Here is a 26,418-nt window from a genome sequence, read left to right on the forward strand (position 1 = left end):
AGGCATAAAAGGGGTTAAAATTGAAATACCAATATTGAAAAAACTATTTTTTTTTGCACAAAGCAGTGTAGCAGTGCAAAATAGTATAGGCAGGCCCATTGGTCTAACGTCTAAAAAACTAAATCTATTTTAACTTAGGTTAAATATTCTTCCTATAGCCATGATACTATCAGTGCATTCATGCTGATTGTGCAAGTATTGGATTCTGAATATTTAACTATTCACAAAGGCAGTTTGTTGTCTGAGTTCAACGGATCCTGGAATTGGAAGGAACTGAAGTACCCCTTGAGCATTTGCTATATGCAGAGCACTGTCCTGGGGTTTGTCTACACGAAAGTAGTACAGAACGTGATCTTCACTCCCAAGGAACTTGCAAATGTAAGGAAGTTGTATGGAATGTAAGATAGTAAAATAATATAGAAGTGGATGAGACAATAATTATAATTATTCCAAACTGTGCTTGGAATAAAAAATAACAGCACCAATTACAAAACGAAATAAAAAGCAACAAGATAGTTGAGAGGTGAGTCTGCACTCAGTTTACCTTTATATCTGCTCAGTGCCCGGGCAGAACTATATAGTAGGTAAGTAAGAATTGAATCAATCAATCAATCAATCAATCAATCAACAAATGTAAATACTAAATTGTGTGGTTCTAATACTATTGTAATAATCAAATGAGAGGGATATCATTGAGGGCTAAGTGTCCAGAGAAATATTCGTAGAGGAGTTTAAGACAGAATTTTGAGAGATTTGGTGAGGGCAATAGAAACCAAATTCATTTATTCATTCATTCAAAAAATATTTATTGAGCCCTGGCTCGTGTGGCTCGGTTGGTTGGGCATCGTTAGTGCACCAAAAGGTTGCTGGTTCCGTTCCCCGTCAGGGCCATGACCTGGCTGCTGGCTCTGTCTTCAGTAGGGGCTGTGCAGGAGGCAGCCGATCAATGTTTCCCTCTCTCTCCCTCCCTTCCTCTCTCTAAAAATCAATAAAAACATTACACACATACACACACACACACACACACACAATGAATACCTACAATGGACAGAGGCATGGTAACCTAAGTGAGCAGGGACTATTTCACAAGGTTACTGTAGTGAAAGTCAGCTTTGTGGGAGATTTCAATCATTTTTATATTACTAGATTATAGAATGCCTTAAAAGTCAGAATAATTTAGAAGATAAATAGTCAATGAAAGTTGCTTTAATTGTTGGTTTTGTTTAAGGAGACGAGTAATACAATGAAAGGATCTATTTTAGGAAGCTTGGTTTGAAAGTGGTGTGTAGGATCACCCTGAACACCTTGCTGTCCCTTCTGTTTTCAAAAAAGTCTAGGAATAGATTTTTTACAAGCTTTCATGGGGGTCTATGAGAATGTTTATTTGCCTTTTTAATAACATATCTTTCGGGTGGATCTCATCTACTTATCTTGCTACAATGTAATTTCATTTCTTGAGTTTGAAGCTGTGGAAATGGAAAACTCTTCCATTCCCCCAGTCATATTAACTTTCCAAATGCTTTAGAGAGTAAGTCCCTATAAGCCTTTTCCTCACCTGGTACAATAACTCCAACTCCTTTGACCTTTTTTAAACGGTGTATTTCTTCGATGTTAAAAATCATTCCTTGAACTATTCAACTTCAGTGCTATCTAACTACATTCTCCCACATGGCCCTGATTTCTTCCTTTGTTTTTACACTTATGCAAGAGTAGGCATAATGACAGTTCTAAAGATTAAGTGCTAGAAGCTCCTCGGATAATTCCATCTCAAGAACACTTTCAGCGTGTAAAGAAAAGTCTACCTTGTCCAATGCAGAATAAAGAATTTTTAAGATGGTGGAAAATAAAATATCTTGCTATCTCTTTATTCCTCACCCTATCACCATCATAATTTGTTAAGTGTTACTTTCTTAGCTTTTCATATACTTCTTGTCATCCCCACGGTCTAGAAAGGAGTTATAGCAATAAACATGCAGAAAAGATGTCCCATCCTCCCTAGGACACCTTTACATCTACCTATGGAAGGAAAGGTCAATCAATTTTTGGCATTTAGTACGTACAGGAATAAGAGGAGAGAATACGTTCACTGAGGACTTGAGGGGAGTCCTGCCACTATATGGTGTTTCCTGATGCACCTTTAATGGGCTCAAATGTCCTACTGGACTTCTCTTACCAAGCATCTCATTCATGGAACTTAGATTCTCAAATAAAGATCACAATTCTCAGCTGAAATTGTCAATGGTTAGAAAGGGCTAGTTAGGAATTCAGGTGTCTTTCTTTGTATATTAGTTATTCCTGTAAGGTCATTAACTCACCTCATCCAAGGTGACGCACGTTAAAATGGATTTAACTCACAAGACGAAAGCACAGAATATTAGGGGATCCAAAATAACCTGGGCCATTTTGCATTTTTTTCCCCCCTTCATCTTGTTTTACAGCCTAAAAGAACCCACTTCAAATCAGGGAATCCAATTTTCAAAAAGCAATTCCTCCTTTTTTTTTTTTTTTTTTCCTTTCCGAGTAGCACTCCTACGGTAGCAGTGGTAAAATAAACAACGATGTGTTGGATTTTGTTTCTCTTTGTCTATATGACATTTGTGTCATCACCGGAGCTGTAATCCATATTCAGGTCTTCATGTTTGGTGTGCAGTAATATGTAAATGATCTCGCCAGCTGCATGGAGCAGTGTTTGTTTATTCTATTTCTTTTGGCACTGCACAGAACTGAATTTCTGCCAAAATGGGGCTGCTGCAGGGAGCTCTCGTGCTCCGGGAGGAAGTTTTGAAAGGAAACGCGCATCGTGAGTCTTCGCCCTGTGAAGCAGCGAAATCAAAACAAACTTTCTGTTTACTAAAATACCGGTATTATGAATGTGAAATAATGTGTTTGTTAAACCATAACGCGCCTGCTGCCCATCTCCAGGAGGCTCGGTGTCCGCAGGTTCTGGAAACGAGGGCACAATGCTGAGAAAGCCGGTGCGTTTTTATTCTTGGAAAGAAAGTAGGTGAAATGAAACAGAGACAGAGACGGTATCTAGAAGTTTAAGGGGGAAAAGAAATATTTTAACAGGCATATTAATCTCTGGAAACACATGCCATTTACATGCATTTCAATGTGGACAGCTGTGGCGTTTAAGTGTTAAAAAATTTCATTAATGATGCATAGAGCTATTTACTTCAGTTGGCAGGCCTTTCAGGCTTCAATCTGACACTTCCTTTTTTATCCAGCAAGCTAATTTCCCCTCTTTTGTGAGGAGTAACTGTTTTCACACTGCTGCTTACCCAGCAAGCCTCCTTATTGTTTCATGGTTAATTATCTTCTCCAGCTTCACCTTCCCCGGCGAAGGGAGGGACCCTTCCTCCCCAGCACTAATGAAAGCGGAGTTTTATGGGTACACTGTGTAAATAAACACAAGGTCTGATCAGTCAACATAATAAATGAGTTCCTAAAGTTTATGGAGTCACAGCTCATCTAGTGATTTTACTGAATAATGAGGAAAAATGATTAATCTGGTGGGAGGGGGACTTTAATTTTGAAGGGAAAAAAAAATGAAGCCTTTGTTGCCTCGGCATGGAAGCTCTCTGCAGATAAACATAAGGGATCTCTGTTTATCCGAGGGTTCCTCAGGCCTCCTAACAGCAGCGAGGACATTGCCTGGAGAATGTTTCGCAAAGAGTAGGCTTGAAAAATACTGTTGATTGGGAGGAGGTGAAGGTCACTTGGCGCTGGATTTCCCTGATTATTGCTATTTATTAAGAAAAAGAAGCAGCCAAGCTGTATGCAGTCAGACTATGCTACACTCTGCACTGACTGCAAGACCGGCAGAGATAAGTCACGTGCTACCAGTGTCTGGAGCTTAGAGTAGTAAATTCAGCAGGTTTGGCCCAGGTAATTAGCTCTGCTGGCCAGGCAATGTCTTGCCTCCCAGGACTATAAACTCGGCATGTTCTCTCAGCTGCCGGAGCCAGGACCCGTATCTAGAGAGTTTGTGGCTCCTAGTTATTTTTGGTTATTTTTGCATTGCAAAAGGATTAAGGTGATTCTACGCCTCTAATATTGCTTTTAAAAATTTAAAACAAATTCACACTTGGAGATCGTTTTTCTTCTAGAATGAAATTTACATTTCTTTGATTTGGGACTTTTAGATCTGCATTACAGTTTGAATTAAGGTCCTGACATTTAAAACAATCAAGAGTCTCCTTTCTGAGAGCCCAGGACCAGAGCTCCTATTCTAGTCAAGACCGAGTTGTTAAATCTCATCGGATCTCGGGATCCTTAGTACTTTTCCCTTGAGGTCTCAAAAAGAAAATCCCCCAGGAATTCTACATTTTTAACATGTCTAAGGGCTCTGGGAATCAGAAGTGTAAAATCTCTTGGAAACTTATTTCAAAGACGTTTATTACCTTTTGGGAAATCATCTTGAAATTTCAAGTAACTTTCCTAGCATCAAGTATACCCTGTATACTCTCCAGCTATTCTTATGGAGACAGCAGCGACAGCCCAAGGGAGATGTGATCGCAATTTGGAGACTTACCAGTCCACCCGAAGTCTAAAAGTAGTTATCATTAGAGGAAGCTATTAACACAAAAGAAGTAAATCAAGTGAAATAAAATCAGATGTAGAAACAAGGGTTAAGTCATCTTAAGAAAACAAATCCTAGCTGACCTGCCTGTTGATCCTCTCATCTTGGGTCAATCAGATGATAAACTGAGAAAAGCAAGACCAGTCAGTGTACTTGACGGGCATAGATAAAACAGAAAGGAGATTCAAATGTTATTTACCACTTATGGTGATTCTGAATTTGCTTATCCAAATTGGCCGATATTTTATGCTTAGTTTTTTGTTTTATTTATTTATTTATTTTGTCTGAATGGTGAGTTATAATCTCTTTCTTTGGATTCAAAACAAAAGTCCCAAACCCCATGCCCCATTTATCTGAGAGGAGCAAACAGTTAAGAACTGTAATAACGCAATGTGGGCTCTTAATGTGTACCTTGTTAAAAGTGAAAAGATACAAAATTCTCTCAGGTAGTAAGTACTTAGTAAAGGGCATGGATCCAGAATGTGGGTGACCCAAATGTGTTATTTGACGCCTGGCTTTGCAGGTTGACCTCAGCACGCTAGCCAAGCTCTCCGTGTGCAGGAGGCGACCTCAGGATCATGCCACACATCTTGTGCGCATGAAATTCGGTCTGAAGATTGAGAACCCAAGTCTGTGTCACAGAAAAGCCCACGTATTAGTAAACTTCACTTGTTTACGGGACGATTCATCTCCTCTTTACTCCGAATATACTTTGCAGGTTTTAAAATGGTAGGTTTTTTTTTATTAATGGAAGATTCTTATCACGAAGCAGGGACAATAGTGTGCTTTTCCCTAAGGCAAAGGTGAGGCAAAATTACATCCTGAGGCACAAAATTCAAATGTTATGTCAACTCCTGACAGTCGAAAAGGCAAACACCAAACAGCTAGAATAATGCCAGGAAAATGGGGCCAGCAGTTATCATTAGGGGAAAAAATATTCTGTAATTTGGCAGGTGGGTCTGTCATTGTCATCCAAACAGGTTCACCAGAGGGCAGAATGTAGAAAATGCCACCATTTTATTGCAGTTGGGTTTTTACAACTTTATCGAGGTTGTTATTATTTTTTTGTACATACATTTTTTTGGTTTCAGTTCTGCATAATACTGAAGAGGACAGATAAAGAAATCCCTGTTATTTAAAAGTTTCTTCTGAAGTTTTTTTTTTTTTTAAATCATTTTTAAACAATCCTAAATTTTGGTATTTCTTGAAACTATGGGGAAAGTTTTCAGGGAAACAAAATAGTGACTAAGAAGAGAAAAATGAACCAATTTTCTTATTCAGTCACTTCTGGGTATACAAATTTCAATATGTTTGCACATAAAGCAATGGTCAGGAAGATTTTTTTTTTCTAGTTACTTCTAGTAAAACATTCAGAGTTGGCTGAAACTTTTCCTACAGTGGATGCTTAACAAATATGAATAATGATGTACACAATAATTAACTTATTTAAGAAAAAATCACTTGACACAAGGCTCTCACCTGTTGCTGTCAAGCTTTGATACTACTAGCGCGGAGGTTAACACATCTGCAAGTTATTTAGAAATTATGACAGCATCTAAGGTTATTTAATTTATTGTCACAAACATATTGCCTCTTAATCAAAATATCACTTCTTTGGGGTAGAGCCTCCAGAGAAACCCAAGTTGTAGAAAGGGGAGAAAGAAGAGCTTATATATATATATACTAAATTTTTTTTTTCTTTATTGATGTTAGAGAGAGAGAGGATGGGAGAAGGAGAGAGAGCTAGAAACATCGATGAGAGAGAACACCAATTGGCGGCCTCCTGCATGCCCCCCACTGGGGATCAGGCCCACAACCTGGGCATATGTCCTGACTGGGAATCGATCCTGCGACCTCTTGGTGCATGGGTCGACGCTCAGCCACTGAGCCACACTGGCCGGGCTAGGGGCTTATATTTTATACAGCGTCTTGCTCCTGTGGAATTCCTTCTTACAGTTTCACAATCACCCTGTTTAGGGAACCCTAAAGTTCTTGGCAAACCTATACTTCACACACAAAATCGAATTTAAAAGTATTAAAGAGGATTTCACTTTATTTTATTTTGGGTTTCAATAGCTGCAGAGTCAGGAGGTGACAGTGTCTGCAGTTGAGGGCAGAGGTGTTAGAACAATTGAAGAGTTTCCTATAATACATGTTTTGGCCTCCACAGTTTCTCCCCTTCTGTTCTCCCAAGACTGGTGCTAGAGGATAGGAACGGTGGCGAATAGCACCTGGGAGGCCTGGGCACCCAGTTTCAACAGCCGCTTTGCTGTGGAACCTGATTTCTTCAGGCTGCTGTGGCTCACACCCTGTGCTCGGAGCCTCACCCACCAGCCTCTCTAGGACCTGCCTTCTCTGTGGTTACAAGTGACCTTTCTTCTTGCTGATTCAGTGGGGCTTTCTGTCACCTCCCATTCTTTTATCTTCTCCGACTTTAACACTCTTAACCACCCACTACTTTAAAAGTTTCCTTCTCTTGCCTTCAAGAGTATTACACCAGCAGTTCTACTTGGGGCTTCCGCGGCCACCTTTGCTGGTTGCTCCTCCCTCCTTCGAAGGTGCCCGCAGGCTCCGTCCCATTTACCTTTGCTTCGTACTGTTCCCTCTTCTTGTGATGTCCCCCTCCCCCAACACTTTCTCTGACTTCCTTTCTTCTCAGTATTGCCTATATACCCTCTAAAATAATAGACAATCAGACCTCATGTGGCAGGGAAGTCTGTAGGGTGAAAAGAGTCAGGGCTGTGGGACGTACTGTCACTTAACACTCCGCTGCGGGGACTCCACAGGGAGGCTTGGAATCCCCATCATCAAAGGCAGAGAAAATGTCAAGGAACATGGAGTCAGATGCTACAGAGGCGTCAAGTAAAATAAGACCAAAGTGGATCCAGTTGGATTGGGCTCTCAGAAGGTCACTGTGACCCTGCCAGAGAATTCAGCAAATAGGGTTCTATTTGTTTCTCCTCGGAAGAGACTGTTGCATCAAAATGAGTGGAGTTGAACTAAGAGAAGTACTCTACTTTTCTTCAGCATTTCTGAGAACACGAGCATGCATGCAGGCCAAACAAAGAAGCCTTGTAATTTTTTAAAAAGTTGTCTTTATTGATAATATATGCACAATGATAGAAATTCAGAAACATTATCTGTTGTAATATTTTTATTAAGCAAGGTTCCCAATAGAGTAATGAAGTCCTATTATGTTTGATGGTGTTACAGGCTCTGAAATTCAACAGGACTGAGGACTCCTATTAACTTATGTGTGCGTTTTTTAATTGATGTGAAATTAACATAACATAAAATTAATCATTTTAAAGTGAGCAATTTAGTGGCATTTAGTACATTCACAGTGTTGTAAAACTATCACCTCTATCTAGTTCCAAAACATTTCCATCACCGCAAAAGGAAACTTCACACCAATTAAGCAATTACTCCCTCCCGGCCCCTTCCCCAGGCCCCTGGTGACCACCAGTTTTCATTCTGTCTCTGTGAATTTGTCTAGTCTGGATATTTCCTATAAATGGAACCATACAATAAGGTTGACTCTTGAACAACACAAATTTGAACTGCATGGGTCTACAGTTGGCCCTCCTTTATCACGGTTAATCAGTTCCAGACTCTACCGCAATGAACGTGTTTCCGAGAAGTAGGATTCTTTATTTATACACAGTCATCCCTCGCCACTTCGATTTTCGGGGCTTCACTGGATCGTGGTTTTAAGCCCCGAAAGTCGAATTGCGAAGTGGCGAGGGACGACTGTACATATACATGGATTTTCGTCAGTAAATACTATAAATGTGTTTTCTCTTATGTTTTTCTTAATAACATTTTATTTTCTCTAGCTTGCTTTATTGTTAGGATACAGTAAGTATCACACACACACACACACACACACACACACAACATGTTAATTCACTGTGCATGTTATCAGTAAGGCCTCCTGTCAACAGTAGTCTATTGGTAGTTAAGTTTTGGGAGAATAAAAATGTTATATGGGTTTTGAATGTAGGGGTTAGTGCCCCTCGCTCCTGTATTGTTCAAGGGTCAACTGTATAGGATTTTTTGTGTCTGGCTTCTTTCACTGCACAGTGTTTTCGAGGCTACTGACCTTTCTGACTGAGGGGCTCCCAGCTGGAAAGGCAGAGCGCCCCGGTAGTTTCGCCATGGCAGAGTTTAGCCTCAGGACCTTCCCCAGATCCCTTCAACCGTTCATGAGCCCACGGACAAGTCTTTATTCCTTCAAGTCACTCAGTTCATATTTTTTGGGAACTTACTCTCTGCAGACACTACTTTAGGTGCTGGGGCCCTAGTGGAGACAGGGCAGAAGGAGCCCCGTGGAGTACGTGGATCTGGGAGGAAAACCCCTGCTTCCCAACATTGGACTGTCTTTTGTTTCTGGTCCCTGTTGAGAACTAAGGCATTTTTTTTGCTATTATAAAACTTACTTTTAAAAATCTAATGGAAGTTTGATTTTCAACAATTTCAAAAATATCTGTGTAATTAAGACTAGGGAATATGTCTACGTTGGTAATCATTTTAGTGATATTTGTGAGATAACTTGGGGTTTTATTAGTCTGTTTTGAGTTTCCGATCAGCTTCCTTATTGAAAAAGAGCATTGACTAGAACAGTTTTTGATCATTAATGTGAGATAGAGTTTCAAAGGGTTTTCTGAGCTGAGACAAGTTACTTTAACATTATTGTCAATCTGATGGATAGTGAGCAGTATTTGATTGCTGTAATGCGTCAGTTGTGATAGAATTTCACGGACAATAGACTCGCCTAAAAAAAAAAAAAGATTATTTTCAGGAAATAGAAAGTTCTTGAGCTAGGGGCCTTACCGAAGGCTGGGCAGGTATTCTTCCTCACCTGGGCATTCCTGAGGGATAAGCCCAGTCAAAATGTGCAAAGACAAACCTAACCCCCGCCCTGGCTGGTTTGGCTCAGCGGTTAGAGCGTCGGCCTGGGTTCGGTTCCCGCTCAGGGCAAACCTAACCCCATTTACAGGAGAGAGGGAGAGAGCAAGGGGCCTAGCTGATACTCATTTCACCGAATCCCATGCATGTGCTTGTACTAAAGAGATCAGTCAACCAACCACCAGTTTTAATGCAAACATTGTTAGGGTTTTTAGCTGTACCGCCTGCCGGTCCTCACATTCTGCTCGGGAAATATATGCTGATAGTTGCCAGTCACTGTGCCCTGCCGTGTGCCAGGCCTCCCCTTAGGACAGGACAGGCATTTTCTCGTTTAAAGCTCCCAGCAGTCTCTAAGGTAGACACAATGTACTGCGATTATCTTGGATAAACAAATGACGGACCTGAGGCCCATTGATGTTAAATAACTTGTCCAGGATCACAGAGCTAACGTGTGAGGGGAGATCCAGGATTCAAACCCCGATCTGTTTGCCTTTCTAGCCCAAACCCCAAAATAGTTGGTAAATAGTGAACATCATTGCTTTTTACCCTATGTGTGGTTCAATCTATTTTTTTTTCTTGCAAACTCTGAGTCAACTCTCTGCCCAGCAAGAGGCAGAGTAATACACACTCTAAGTTTTCATAAAACTGGTCTTTCCATTTTCTGAAAACTAGCTGTCATGGTTGTTGCTGTTTTTTATTTTTGAAAAATTTCTACCTGAGTTTAATTTAGGAAAATAAGTGTGCATCTAACGCTCAGACACTTTGGCTTTAGATTTGGAGGTGGGTGCCAGGGGAAAGATTGCGTCAAAAAATCAGAGTGAATACCTGCGGGTGGGAATGTCCCTTCATGCCTGACCTAGACAGACATAGTCTGCCTCCTGCCCATCGCCCCCCCAACTGCGGTCTGCCTTTTGCCTTAGGGTAACTCTACGTATCGTTATTCAATCACAATTCAAGCTGTTTATGCTTTCATCACTTTTATGTATTTGTTTTTATTGTATCCTACTTTTCTACAGATAAATCTCTTCTCCCAGGGCTTTGCAAGTGGTATCACTCAATAAACTCCTGGATCTAGATTCTAGACCTGGGTGTCACAACCCCTTTGGGGGTTGAACGACCCTTTCACAGGGGCTGCCCAAGACCATTGGAAAACACATATTTCCGATGGTCTTAGGAACCAAGACACCGCTCCACTATCTGTCTCCGGGCGGGTCCACCCACATGCAGATACGCCCACATACAACATGAGGAACTGTATTAAAGGGCCGTGGCATTAGGAAGGTTGAGAACCACTGACCTAAAATAAACAGGGGGAACATGAATTGCAAGACCTCCTATGGTTTTTCCATTCTGAGCACCAAAACTTGAGGGGAACCACAAAAAGAACATCCTGCGCTTTTTGAGAATCTTTGGCTTTTCCAAAAATGCAACTTTTTAAAGGAAATTAAAGGAATCTAGAGGTAGCCATATCAAATCTCTGTTGAGTTGTCTTATAGCATGCCAGGTTTCTTCATTTCCACAGTTTTGCTGATGATCTATTTCTTATCTCTTATAAAAATTCACTTTTAACCTAAAATTTAAAGAAAATCCTAAAAGTGCAATCCTGGGAGACCTAACTCAAAGACATATAAGTACAGAAGGAACTTAATTTGGATCTTTATTACTTGATGCCATTAGAATCTTGGTTCTTTCCTCCTCCTCTTCCCCCACCCTCCTCCTCCTCAGCATCATCACCATCATCATTTCTCCACCCATTTTTGGTTATTTCTCTGTATATATTGTGCTAATATAAATAACCTGCTTTCAAGAATAAAAATACATTAGCACCAATTAATTCTACTTGTTTCTTGAGCAGATCTGTAAAGGGGTGTTTGTGTGTGTGTGCGCGCGCGCACAATTATTTATATAAAGCCCTTGGGTTAGACCAAAATCCTGTATCAGTGAAGCAAGCTTATGTATGAAAGACGCTTGCACACATTAATTGAATTCAGAATTACCCCTGGAATTAAAGATTTTATATTGGAACCTCTTGAACTCTTTACCATTCTTCTGGCTTCAGTCAAATATTCTTAGATTTTTGTCTACATCCATTTTATTTTCTATGGGGGGTAAGAGAAGGGGGGTGAGTTACCCTCACCCCCATCCCTAATCCTTTAGGAACCCAGGTGGTCTGACTACACAGCTCACCAGCTCATCCATTTTTGATTTATCCATGTATTAAAGACAGGAACACTCTGTGTGTGTGTGTGTGTGTATCTGACAATTCCTCTAGAAAAATAACAACATATATGCTTAATTAGCTTGAACATTATTGACTGTTGGGCTATCATCAAAGAGAGCATTCAACCAAGTAATTTTCCTACCAGTTATATTACTATATATCTAGTTTGTTTTTTTTTTCAAAGACAACTTTTTAGTTATATAAATATTCTAATGTGTTTCCTCTTGGAAACGTTCCCCATGTTTTTGCCCCCCAGGGTATGTTTTCTGTTTGAGGTTAAATCTTGAGGAAATGGAGATTTTATTGAAAATATTGACATAATTTAATTCACAAGAGAAAAGAGTGAACGAGAACAGAGTGCGTGGTGCTTCTCTAATATGTAAAGTTTAAAGTCTAAAGTGAGCAATTTACTAACGGATCTTGTCAGATATCCCTGGAATTGACATCCAATAAAAATTTCAGGAATTACAACACATGTAAGAGATTTATAGGAGAGAATCAAGGAGGGGAAAAGATAATATTACATCCAAAAGTTTAATCGTTTTCTGCGGAAATTTTCCACCCCAACTACTTTCCGGAACAAAGGCTTTGCTCCTTTAGGTCCTGCTCTCCGTCGTGTACCGTCTTAGGCTTTCGTTTGTAAAGCCCACGAGGCAGCATGTGGTCAGAAAATGACTGTGTCATGGAAGGCGAGCCCGAGTTCCCGGCGTCGCTGGGGCTCAGCTCCCAGCGCACATCCAGATGGCACAGCTCCTGTGTCTAGTGTGAGCCCCCGGCTTCGGGCCTCTCATTGCGAATCTGTGCTGCTAAACGTTCGAGCCCACCAGAGAGTTGCAAGGAGAGCGCCTTTGAAAGACTAGTTCAATTATTTATTAGCACTCTCAGAGTATAGTGTCAGCCAAGACGGTATTTGAAATTAATATAGTATTTGATTAGACTGATTGATTGTTCCTGCAGCTGAAGATTTTAACATTCATTAGCCATACTAACCAGTCATTAGTATTGCCGTTATCAGCAAGCAAAGAATAAACAGAAGTTCTAATAAAAATTCATCACAGGGAATGTACTCCATACCTAAGTGAGTGTGATGAGTGTTGGTGTACTAAATTAACTGCTGTAGCATTGGCAGCGGGAAAGATTTCTGTTATAAAACTTAAAAATATCCCTTAATTAATGTTTACTTTGTAACCGGACTCTTTCCAACGTAAGTAGGCTATACAGATAATCTCTTACATATCCAGTATAATAAAGCGCTAATGGGTGTTTTATACTTAAATGTGTCCATGTGGTATCCTTTAACTAGGCGTTTCAGGGAGGATGAGGACTTAAGAAAGTTCTGCTAATGTTTGGCTGGCGAAGCCCTTTCCCCACCCCCGAGGAATAAAGCCTTAGGCCTGCTCTTCCAACCAGGCTGTTCAAGTAAATCTGAATTGTAATGCAAATCCGCTGACCTGTTCTACCGTAGGACACCTCTCTCTGCCTCCCCTGTCCTGAATCCCCTGTGGCCTTAAGAGCAAATTGAAAGGGATGATGAGGAGAGAATGAGCTCGGCTGGGAGAAGGCTTTATGAATGGACTCAGGGCCACTATAGAGCCATTCCACGTGCACTAAGAATTATTGCCCTCACGCTGCCGGCCCCCTCAGCCCTTCAGTACCTTAGAATGACCTTGATAGAGACTTGAGGAGCCAGGTGCGCAGAGGATGGGTTAAGCAACGTGCCCAAGGCCCTGCAGATCCTCAGCAAAGTCAGCACCCGCCCAGTTCCGGAGCCCAGCTCACCGGCCTGGGGACTTGGTGCCCGCACAAGCTGGACCGCCAAGTTCTGCTCGAGTTTCTGTCTGTCCTTGAACCCGGCAGGGCCTGCGGTGCCCTGGTCACCTCTTTGGCTCTGGCGAGAATCCAGACAGCTGGACAGCAAGTGAGGATGGCGAAGGATCCTGGGCAGAGTCCAAGAGCCAGCTCAGTGACTTCTGTGTCCCCGAATGTGTCAGGCTCTACCTAAACCGGGTTAAAACAGGAAGTCTAAGCTGAGGTCCAGGTCCCAGGGGTGCAGGCAGAGAGCAGCCTAAGAGGATGGGGCTGCTGCATCCTGGGGAGTCAGGAAAGTCGTCGGGAAGTTGTTCCAGGGCCGGAGGTGGAGGGTCCCGCCTGTGAGAACTGGGAGCAGGGAAACGAGTTAACGGGCGGTGCCGGACTCAGGTCCAGGAACCCAGCCAAGTGTTGCTCCTCTTGGGTCTGATCGGGAGCAGGCCAAATTCTAAAGAGGCATCGCCTGGAAAGGGAAGGCGGGGAAAGGGGAAGACACGCGAGAGCCCCTGGAACATGAGTGACTCCAACTTTATTCTATCTCCCCAGACAACGTGGCTCTGGGGGGGAGCCCAGGAATAGAGCAGGTGGCCTTCCACTCTGGACGCCGGATCGAAGGCAGTGTCCGAGTGAATACGCCTCCTTCAGAGATGCCATGGGCTCTACCCTTTTTCCTTTGCCTTCCTTTACCTGATGGTTTTATCTTCACCCAGTCCTAGGGTAAAAAAAAATGTAGGAGAATCAATAGGAAATGGTGAATTCCATAAATTACAACTTGACTATAATAATCTTACATTTTAATCTATGTTATTGCCTTCAGTGACAAATTGCTATTGATAGAACAGCCTATTTCAATAATTTGGGGTGTTATTCCAGGGAGGAATAGAGCTGATAATTATGCTATCTTTCAAATCTGTGCTCGAAGCAGATTTCTTTCTTGAGTCTTCCAAGAGATTTTGAATGAACAAAATTTCCATGCTTGTGTTCCCTAATTCTTCTTTTTTCTCCCCCCTCTTCTCCCCACACAGGAGACTTTGAATGTAATTGATCCGGGCTTGATGGACCTAACCGGGACCAGTGAAGATGCCCTGGAGTGGGATGAAACGGATATAAGTAACAAGTTAATTAGTTTGAATGAAGAATCAAATGACCTTGATCGAGAACCCCAACCTGTCATGCCTTCCTTAAAACTCGAAGAGACAGGCAGTGAGGACCCTGGTTATGAAGAAGAGGCAGGTGACCGCGGGGGATCTCAGTATGCCTCCAGCATTACCGCCCCCTCCAGCCCGCACATTTACCAAGTATACAGCCTCCACAACGTGGAGCTCTATGAGGACAACCACATGCCATTCCTGAAAAGCACTTTGAAGCTCACCAGCGTGACACAGCCCACTGCTTTGACTAAGAGTCTCAGTAAAGACTCCTCATTTTCGTCCACCAAATCTCTGCCGGATCTTCTAGGCGGTTCCAATTCGGTGAAGCCCTGCCCGTGCCACGGGGGAGACCTGAGCCAGAATTCAGGCAGCGAGAGTGGCATCGTCAGCGAAGGAGACACTGACACCACCACCAACTCGGAAACGTGCTTGCCCAATGTGGTGGATGGGTCCCCGACGAACCCTGAAGCTGAACATCTGGACCCACAAATAGGAGGTGCCATTAACATGTTAAAGCAGAAATTTAAAGATGAGGGGGAAGCCGTTAAGCTTCCAAATAGCTCTCAGTCACCCATTTCACCAGTGGGTCGTGTAAATGGAAAAGTTGGAGATTCAAACAGTGTTACCAAACATACCCCCGATTGTTTGGGAGAAGAATTACAAGGAAAACATGATGTGTTTACATTTTATGATTACTCATACCTCCAAGGCTCGAAACTCAAATTACCAACGATAATGAAACAGTCACAAAGTGAAAAGGCACACGTAGAGGATCCCCTGCTTCATGGCTTTTATTTTGATAAAAAGTCCTGCAAATCTAAACATCAAGCTACAGAGTTACAACCAGATGCACCTCCCCATGAAAGGATTTTGGCAAGTGCATCCCATGAAATGGATCACAATTCATACAAAAGTGGTGATGCAGAGAAGACATTCACTGGCATGCAGAATGCCAAACAGCTCTCCCTTTTATCCCATAGTTCCTCTGTGGAGTCCCTTTCTCCAGGGGGTGATTTATTTGGATTGGGCATCTTTAAAAATGGCAGTGACAGCCTCCAGCGAAGCACTTCTTTAGAAAGTTGGTTGACATCCTATAAAAGCAATGAAGATCTTTTTAGCTGTCACAGCTCTGGGGACATAAGCGTGAGCAGTGGCTCAGTTGGTGAACTGAGTAAAAGGACATTAGATCTCCTAAATCGTTTGGAGAATATCCAGAGCCCCTCAGAGCAAAAGATAAAGCGAAGTGTTTCCGATATCACTCTTCAAAGCAGTTCCCAAAAGATGTCTTTTACTGGCCAGCTGTCACTGGACATAGCATCTTCTATCAATGAAGACTCGCCGGCATCTCTCACGGAACTTAGCAGCAGTGATGAGCTCTCTCTTTGCTCAGAGGATATTGTGTTACACAAGAACAAGATCCCGGAATCAAATGCATCATTCAGGAAGCGCCTGACTCGCTCAGTGGCTGATGAAAGCGATGTCAATGTCAGCATGATCGTTAATGTCTCCTGCACTTCTGCTTGCACTGATGACGAAGATGACAGTGACCTCCTCTCCAGCTCGACCCTCACCTTGACCGAAGAAGAGCTCTGCATCAAAGATGAGGATGATGACTCCAGTATTGCCACCGATGATGAAATCTATGAAGAATGCCACTTGATGTCAGGGCTGGACTATATAAAGAATGAACTGCACACCTGGATTAGACCAAAGCTTTCCGCGACCAGAGATAAGAGACGGTGTGATCTCAGTGACGAAATAAGGGGCGGTAAGGATATAAGTAGCAGTGAGATGACCAATCCCTCTGATACCCTGAGTATCGAGGCCCTTCTGAATGGCTCCGGAAAACATCTCCCTGAAAATAATGGAAACGGTAAGAATGTATCCCACCTCCATGAGTCAGGAACAAAGGGTGAAAATAAGAAAAACATTTTCAAAGATCCGTATGTGGCTGACATGGAAAATGGCAACGTGGAAAGTGCTCCAGAAGGACAGGAGGACGAACTTACCGGGCTATCCAAGGAATCAGAAAACCTTGGTTCAGCCGGGAAAAGGGTTTCAGAGAGTGAGCACTGTAAGTGCAGAGCAGCCGTGGATGGCTCAGATGATCCCCACATTGCTGGAAAGGAATCTGTCTGCCAAACTGTTAGACATCTTCCAAAGAACTGTCAAAACCACCACCACTTCGGAAATCAAAGGGCTGCTTCTACTCCCCCTGAGAAGTCCTGCTCAGAGCTGCCTTCAGAGACCGGAGTTATCAATAGACAGGACAACAATGTCCTGACGTCTTCATGGAACGATGGACTCGGTGTGGCCGGAGCACCTGCTGGTTGCTGCCCAGCACTTGAGCAAAATGAAACAGAGGAAAATGCCTCTGTTGGTGACCACACTTCCTGCTGCGGCTGCGAGCCGGGCATTCTCCACCAGAAAGAGGCTGAAGACTGCTCAGTGCATGACTTTGTTAAGGAAATCATCGACATGGCGTCCACTGCCCTCAAAAGTAAGTCTCAACCTGAAAACGAGGCGGCTGCTCCTACTTCATTGACTCAGATCAAGGAGAAAGTGTTAGAACATTCTCACCGGCCCATCCACCTGAGAAAAGGGGACTTTTATTCCTACTTGTCCCTGTCATCTCATGACAGTGATTGCGGAGAGGTCACCAATTACATAGAAGAGAAGAGCAGCACCCCTTTGCCCCTGGACATGACCGACTCTGGCCTAGACGACAAGGAAGACATTGAGTGCTTCTTTGAGGCCTGTGTTGAGGATGACCCCGCTGGAGAGGAGCCCCATTTCTCCAGTGACCCTCCAAAGGAGCCTGCAGCTGGCGGTGACACTGCCAGGCCATTACCAGCAGCCCCGGGCTCCGCTAGGTGCAGTGACAGTTCTCTCTTAGCTGATGATGCAGACACCGTGGCTCTCACAAGTCCTCCCCCTCAGAAAGGGTCTGACGCTGGACAGGAAGTGGATGGTTCACCCCAGGCTTCCAGTGTCTGTGGGGGAAGCTCAGCATCAGCGACTCCTTCCAGGCAGCGCAGTGAAAAAGGAAGTTCAGAAAACCCAGGAGCGACTGGAATGCCCGAAGAACACGAGGCTGTTTCAGCCAAACCTGGAGCCCCTGGGCTCACCTCAAAGGCAAAGCAGTCTAAAGTCAAGGCTGCTCTGCATCCCAGCCCCGGAACTCTAACCTGTGAAGATGGTCTAAACCTTGATGAAGAACGACATAGAAATATGCATCGGTAGAATGGAACCTGCTCCAAGCATGAAAATCATCTCATTGAAAGGTACGTGTAGGTCTCATGTTTCTAATCCACATTTAATATGCATATCTCTCTATATATCTCTATCTCTATCTCTATCTCTGTCTCTATCTCTATCTCTATGCTTAAAATATGCATTTGCGTCAACAAAGCCATGATAGGAGAAAAGATCAGTCAGAATGACTGGTCCCGGCAGACATTTATCTGAAGAAGAAATACTCCCAACAATGCAAGTAACTGAAGCAAAAGGAGGGAAAACAGTCACAACGGACATTTCTAGTGACATTCACTCATTACATCATTCTGGCAAGAAGAACACAAACTTTGAGGAAGTCGCTGAATAATTGAGGGCCTCAACTCCTCCCATTGAGGGAAGAAAAAACAGTTCTCCAGATTGCCATCAGACCCTCTGATCAACGCATGTGCAGTGACCACACTCCCCGTGGCCGTTTGCTGCGCCCAGAGCTGCCTGCTTGCTTCAGCCCTGGAGATGAGCTCAAGGCTGTGTCCCCCGACCTGGGCCTTCCTTTTATGCTTCCGTCTAAAGTCACTGTCATCATGTTCACTCCCCCAGTGGAATGCCGTGCTGTTCCAACTCCTGGTCACGGCCAAGTCTGCGGATTCAAGCAGGAGGGGAAGTTGATGTTAGAGAAGAGTCTTTTATTTATCCACACACAGGCTGAGAACAGGCCCAGCAAGCCAATGCAGAAGGAATACATGACCAGTTAATGGTGTTTTGATAAAAACAGAATTTTCGAATTTTGCCTGAAGGTGACAGGCTGATTTCCATCCAATATTTTGAAAGAAAGTCATGCCGCTCTTCATATTTAATAAGACAGCTATTGATGGATAATTCTGAGGTGATGATACAGTTCTAAAAGTGACACAGAGAATCTGCCCTTCCCCATTTCTGAGCCCCGGTGACGAATATACGATCTCAATCCAGTTTAAAGGAAATTTGAGCTTTTGAATGTGAGCTGTGTTTTACCAAAGTCTGAGGTGCCGAGTGCCATTGCCACCCCCGCTCCAGAAGCTGCATGTCGTCACCTAAACTTGTGCTATAGGAAGTGAATTACAGGAGCAATCTACCCTAATTTGTTAACTTATTCAAATAACAGTTATTATACTTAACTATGCTAAAGATTATCTTTTTTTGTGGCAGATTGTTTATTTTTTGATGAGCCTAATTACTGATTTTCTAAAAGTAATTTACATTTATTACAAATACATCTTTTAAAATGTGACAGATAAATGTTGTTCCCATAATGTATTATGAAAAAAGTTACTATTTAAAAACACATTATTTAATTTGAAAGATGAATGGCAAACATCATTATTTTTTTTCCCTGCAGCACCTGTGCCCCAGGCTCATTAAAATGTGCGATTCCGTTTAGAGCTGCTAGAAATGAGGAGCGAGGGGGAAATCTATACCATATACATACCCTAAAAATAAACTTGGTATGCGAAATTGAAGAAAGGCATCCTACTGACTAATATAGCTCGACTAATTTTCTATGTTTCAGACTCTTTGCAATTGGCTGCAAATGAGAACAAAAATGAGAGCGAGAGAAATGTCACTCTCTGTGAAAGAGGTCCGCCCTAGCAGCGCATTCTCCATCGGTGAAACTGACCGTTGCGGGAGAGTCACTGCACCTCCGTGAACTGCTTCCAAACAGGCGCTGTGAGAACCAGTTGTCCCGCCGGCTCTGCCAGCCTCCGAGGACGGGCTGGTAGGGCCTGGCTGGTTTTTGTTCTCTGAAAGGGGTAGAGGTTCGAAAGCAACAACACTGGGACGTGGCGTCCTGTGCCTGGGACCCTCGAGTCACCAGTCACGCTGATGCGGAGCTCGAGAAGCTTGGCCTGGAGAAACCTCCAGGACGCGCGCCTCTTGCTGCCCTGGGGGTTTCGTCTTTACAGACACAGGATTGACACGAAATGGGAATGATGAGCATGTGCTGATGCGTCTGTGCGACCCTCGCATTTTACATGCGGGGACAGCGTACAACTCCCAGCCAGCCTGCCTGCCAGTCAGCAATATTTGGTTGAGCCCCCGAGATGCGGAGCCTGGCCCCATCCCAAGCCAGGAGAGAAGCAGCCAGATTTTACTTCTGCAGAACTCACATCGCCCCCAAGTGACTCCTGATCAGCCTAGGGCCATTGAAATAGCCATATTTACTAGTCCTGTTCAGTTTTTTTCAGGAGCATGTACACAAAACACCTGGATACCTAAATTTTTCACCGATCATTAGCATGGTACCTGGGTATAAAGATTTAAATATGGTTAAAATACTACCAACCAGGACAAGTTATTTAATCTCAAAATCTTGACACGACTTCAGTGTACAATGTCAGGAATAAACAGTAAAATTATTTGGTAAATATGAAGTTCCATGTCTATAGAAGCTTAATTGTCATCATTGTTCTTCCTAAAAAAAGAGCAAAAGAAAAACCTCTACTTTTTAAGCCACTTGAAAACAATCCGTTGGCATGCTCTTTTTATCAGGATCATAAAACTCACCGAATTCAACTTGCTGTTTTTTTAGAAATAAGTTCTCAGAGGATGAAATTATTATGCCATCTAGAAGAGCTGTAACTTTGAATAATACCAATATCATTTGCAACAGTAATGGCATTTAAAAATTAAAAAAAAAATTTTCCCATTTACTATGTTCTAATTTAAAACCCACTGAAACTGTATGAGAAGTTTTAACATCACCTATCACAGGCTTTTGCCCCAATTTCCAGGCATGCTGCTGTGCTTTTCATTTATATGTCATGTTTCTATAAAAATAGAGAGGTCAGTTACAGCAAATCACATCAAAAGAAAGGTAACTGAATAGACCCAGGTATTTCCGCCTAACTCGGAGGAGGAAATCATGTATGCCCGGAGAGCCTCCTAGGACCTGCCTGAGAGAGGGACTTGGCACTAATCTGTCGGCTGCATTCTGACAGTTATTTCTTCATAACGCTCCTCATAAGCCTCTGATCTTTGGTGAGTGATTTAACCCTAAACTTCGTGCAGAATAAATCCTGGGGTATAAAAATGTAACTCATCACATGCACCCTGTGTGTGCTCAAGTTTACACGTGTGCAGTAAAAAGTGTTGCTGCTCAATCTTTACAAACGGAGGAAGCTGTAAGAGCGAGCACTTCTCATGTTCGCACAACAGAAGTTTGTTCTATTAATGGGATTGACACTACGTGTTTAATATGATGCAAAGCTGGCCGAGCGAGTTTAAGAGACTACTCGTGGTGATAGTATATTCATTTTTCACTAACCAATATAAGTGTAATCTTATCAAATTTACCTTTGAAATCACTTCAATAAATCAAGGTTCTGATGGATGTGAAGTATTTTTTTAATTATCCAGCACTTCTGTATATCTAGCTTTGTCATGATAAATAATGGGGATTTTATTGGGCATCACACACACACACACACACACACACACACAGCCCAGATCTGTGTCTCAGCCAATTTGGCTTGCCCCTTTCAAAGTAGGCCAAGTTGAAAGAATTGATTGCCCAGAAAGAATTTAAATATCAGCGTTTATTTAGTAAGATGAAATTTGTCTCACCTAAGGATTCACTACTCAGTGGCCAGATTTCAAATGAGTCATGTCCTCAGTATTTGAACAATGCACTGTGCTCTTTCTTGAGTTACTGCATTATTTAACTATCCCAAATTTCATCCCATCTGTTCCCGTCTGTCTCTCCCTGTTCTTAAACTTGCTTTCTCTCTCCGACTTCCTGTGGCTCCAGCCAAATCATATTAGCTAAAGATCGTCTGGCTAGTACATACATTGTAAGGTTGTCGAGAAAGAGCAAGACAGAGAATGAGAGTGTTTTGTTCTAAAAGGACAATAAAGCCCTGGCCAGTTTGGCTCAGCGGTTCAAGCGTCAGCCTGCAGACCAGAGAGTCCCGGGTTTGGTTCCCGCTAGGGGCACGTAACTAAAAGTAAAGATAAAAAATAAAAGGACAATAAAGCAACCTGACATCAGAATTCAGAACTCAGCTTGAACTCAGACAAGCAAAATCCTACTTTATCTGAGGGCTGGTCAGAAGACCTTAAGTCATTTCATCCTGCATTGCCTAAACCTGGAATTTGTTTGTTCTTCACATTCAACAAGTTGCTTTTAGCCCCTTAAAGAGGCAGAACCAGCTGAGTTTGGAAGAGATGTGTATCAGAGCCATCAGACGTACAGAAGTAATTGAATCATTTCATTTGCACAATGTTGTCTGTAACTTAAATAATGTGCATTTGTATTTGAGCTAGAAGCCCCAGCGATATCCTTTATAGGCAGGGGGTCGAAACATTTGGGATCATCACAATGTTATGACTATTTCACCACTGTGGAACAGGGGAATTGTTCAATCACACTGTCACAGACAGCCTCATTGGAGGAAGGGTTAAACCTGAGGGCCTGGGTTCCTGGTCTGTGAATGACGGTTGACACTTGGCTGATCCGTGTGGCACTGGCAGCCTCACAATGGAGTGAGCGGGGCTGTCTGGAGGGTTTGAAACGGAGCTCACGCGTGCAAGAGGAGGTGAGATCCAGAGGAAAAAATCAAACTTGATGATTCTTTTCGGTTTTCTTCCAAACCATGTCTTAAAAAAAAAAAAAAAATCAATGTATTTTTCATATTGATTCTAAAACATTTTTGTCAGTAATGTGGACCTTGGGCTCTTAAAATCACTTTGTATTTTATGCATCCTTCCATTTCAGGACATTAACAGGTAGTTCCCAAAAGGCAGCCTTCGGTGCTTCCTCCAAGGTCTGGGTTTTACAAATGAAACAGATATTTCTGAAACCTTTGTTTGTTTGTTTCTTGTAGATAAGCCTGGCTGCAACTCAGGGGTGGCCTCCTACTCCCACCCCAGGCTGGTCTCTCCCATCACGTCACTGCCGTTTGTTACACGGACCTCCCCCAAGATGACCCTTCCAAATGCGGTTTGTCCACATGGCCTTGTAGCGGATGTGTGCCCTGGTCCTCGTAGGTGACTGTCTCTGAAGTTCAGCAAAGCTGCTTGCTCTCCCACGGATTCCTGTCCCAAGCTACCTCTGCCAACCCCGCCTCTCCAGAAAGACTTTTCTGTTTGCCTCCTCCCCTCCCTGTCTGCTCTTAAAGCCCTGCAGCTCACCAAATTGATGGTCCATTACATTCACCTGTCTGGAATGAGCCCCTGCGAGCACTTGACCAATTTCATGTTTCAGTATGAATTCTTTTGTAATGCTATGATGCCTCTGTTTATTGAAAGAGTTTTACCTAAAAGGGCAACGTTCGATTTGATTGCAGCGTAGAGAAGAAACCCTGGTTTTTCTTTCAAGATTGAGCAACTTTGGAAAGCACCGTTTTATTTATTTTCTTTTAAAAATAATAATCTATGCAGCACTTCAGGAAACAACTCTATGGTGTTGTATATTATAAACTGGTGACATTCTATTAAATTATGTACAACATTTTTTTTTTTTTATGCTTCTTGAGGTGGTAATGAGAAAAAAGTTTTTTAAAAAAGTGTGCCTTGCTGTATTTCTTATACCATTTATTAAAAAGCTGCTTTCATGGTAAAATTAGGTTGGTTTGAAAGGAGGAAATAGCAAGGTTAAGATGTGTGAATAATTTCTATATATATGTATAACCAAGTACAAGCATTGATGTATAATGACAGTATAAAATGCTTTCATGTTTGTGATGTCTAGTGACGTGGAAAATATAAGCCTTAAATCCATTAGATTGCATGGTAATTAAAATTGGCATAATAAACATAGCTTATTAGGGGAAAAGGAAAATTAGTGATCTCTTCTACTTGGGTTCTTGACCAAATTATTGCATCTGGTTCTGGAAATATATTACATAGAGCAGCTTCCAAAATATCTAGATTGTGTAAGAGGCTTAAACTTACTTAAACTAGAAACGACACATAAAGCCTTCCCAATTTTCAAAATCTTTTAAATCACTATAAAGATCTTGAAACACGAATTCTGGTTCCCCTAAATCAGTAAAAATATATCCTAGATTTTTTTTTATTTCTACGTATAATTAATGGTTTTAATGTTGGATTTCAGGACACCTAGTACATCTTATATTTATTTTATGTAATTTTTTGAATGGGTTTGATAGATGGTAGAAAAGTATAAAAAAATTGATTATTATTTTGATTTAAATGATAGATTTCTAGTGTATTTATTTTGTATAAAAGAAACCAGCTAAAAAATATTCCATTTGGGCTTTACTGCTCTTGTGAAAGGCAGTTTCTAATTTTATTCTAACGCCTACTAAAGTGCCTGACACAGTAGGTATTCAATAAATATTTTTTGAATTGAAATATTGAATTAGGTAATATGGATGACATTTCTCTTTTCATTTTGAAATACCTACATACACTAAAACATGTAAACAACTAGAAAAGGATGTAACGCAATTAGAAAACCACACATGATATATACTCAATTTATATCAGGTTTCAAAAAGAAATAACGTTGTGGATTCATATCGTCACAGAAATGACAATCATTCATTCAATTGAGAGTTCATGAACACCTTTTATCTGCAAGGCACTATTCCAGATGCAGGGGGCGCAGTGACAGCCGAGCAGAGGCCAGCACCCCCCACCCCACCCCCAGGAGGCTTTGGGACAGGGCAGGTGAACACGCAGACGAGATGCAGTGGTTGTCCTGCAGGTGAGGGAAAGAGCGGAGTGGGTAAAGAGGTACAGAGGCGGAGCAGCCGTGAGGGACAGGGAGGAAGAAAAGGGTTAGAAGAAAGCAGAACGTTAGACGGTAGAAAATTAGTGAAGCTTGTTGCAGGGGTAGTGGGAGAAAAGGTAAGTCGGGAGACTTCATGGAGGGTCTTTTAACAAGTTATGTTGGAGCTTTTATATGTGCTATGCTAGGTAGTAAGAAAATTTTGTCAAGTCCTTGTTTCGCGCCTGCTATTATTTATCACTAGAACTTGATTAGTAGCACACCGAGGGCACTGCAAAAGTTGTCGTCTATGATTCTACTATTTTAATAACTATTTGTATTTTTACGCCCCTTTTAATCTTTTCCAAATACATTTCTAAATTGATGAGTCATTCTAGACTTTTGAATGGACAGTAACTTGTTCACAAGGGTTTAGGCAGACATTTAGTTGCAGTGTTCAAGATGATGACGGGGAAGATATTAGAGATCAATGTCTCATCAGGAGGTAGCTATAGAAAATAAGCTAGTCTTGAGAGGATAACAGAAAATAACGGGGATAGTGGCCTGGGATGTAGACAGAAAAAAGTCCTAGTGTCTTTGAAATACCTAAGAGCATTCTGGATTTCTGTTGAGGTGTTGAATCAGTTCATATACTGAAACAACCTAAATTTTCCTTGCATATTAACTAATGCCAAGTCTACACCTATCAGTAAAACCTTCAAGGGACAGACCATGGTGTTTTATTTACCTGTGATATGCTCATTGAAGACCTTGAGGTATTGAAAGTATTTGTTTATTAATAATCTATTTAGCGTTAGCACCAAACTTGTCAATGGCTTTCAGGCTTATTGTGCGATGCTCTTCCAGGTCAGAAAGGATGGGATGGCCTCATCTCTCGCTCTACATAGGTGCTACCTCCTTTCTTACCCTTGAAAATGGTCACACCAACTCTGCCTACACACTTCCAGTGACAGGGGTTTGTCATCTGTTCAGGCTGAGCCCCGTTGGGAGTGTCTCTCTGTTAGAAAGTTATTTCTTGGGTTGCTGAAATCTGCATAGTGCCCCCCGCCCCACCTTTAATTTTTCGCACTGGTCCTAATTCTTTCCTGATATGCTGCTCAGAGAATCTCTACTCCTTCTTTTCCATGGTAACCCCGAAGATAATTGAAACCAGTTATTCATCCTCTCCCAGCTTCTATGATTTCTGTTCTTTAATACCCTCAACAGCCCTTCATATGCCATAGTTTTCAAATCCATGTCAACCTGACTGAATGTTAATAGACAGAGTCCTTGAAATTGAGGAACTGTCTTCATCATCATACATGTAGAAAAAATTCTGAACATTTAAGTGGTAAGTTTTCTCTAAAAATATATTAAGATATATGTTTATTCTATTATTGTAAAATTCAATCAATAAATAAATAAGCAAATAAATAAGAATCCATTACTTCCTTCAGTGACCCAGTCCAGTGCCAGAGTCATCTTGGGTGTTTACCTTACATCACATCCAGGCCTAACCTGTTTCCATCTAAAGCGAGGTCCCTCTTCCATTTATTCATGTATTCATTCAGTCATTCGGCAACATTCATTGAGTGGCTACTTGTGTGAGGCACCGTGTTGGGCATTAGAGATACAAAGGCAACTAAAATGTGGCCTCTACCTGCAAAGGTTTACAGTTTTTCTTGTGAAAGTGCCTTTCATGTCCTCGAATAGAGTGATTTCTCCAAATTAAATGATGACCCATTAATTTTGTTTCCTGTCTAGATTCGCTACATTAAAAAAAAATCTAGTGAGCAAAATA

The 26,418-nt window shown here is 42.1% G+C and overlaps 1 protein-coding gene across 1 annotated transcript in view; it reads left to right on the forward strand.

The window, feature by feature from the left end:
* AKAP6 (A-kinase anchoring protein 6) overlaps positions 1-23,412 on the forward strand; it is a 291,396-nt gene extending 267,984 nt beyond the window's left edge. The window contains exons 13-14 of the mRNA XM_036243801.1: positions 14,546-17,955; positions 22,768-23,412. Of these exons, the coding sequence (XP_036099694.1) occupies positions 14,546-17,914 (3,369 nt within the window). The 3' untranslated portion in view covers positions 17,915-17,955; positions 22,768-23,412. The remainder of the gene's footprint in view (positions 1-14,545; positions 17,956-22,767) is intronic.
* Positions 23,413-26,418: the final 3,006 nt, after the last annotated feature.

The sequence above is a fragment of the Molossus molossus genome, unplaced genomic scaffold, assembly GCF_014108415.1.
Source record: "Molossus molossus isolate mMolMol1 unplaced genomic scaffold, mMolMol1.p scaffold_m16_p_1, whole genome shotgun sequence".
NCBI lineage: Eukaryota > Metazoa > Chordata > Mammalia > Chiroptera > Molossidae > Molossus > Molossus molossus.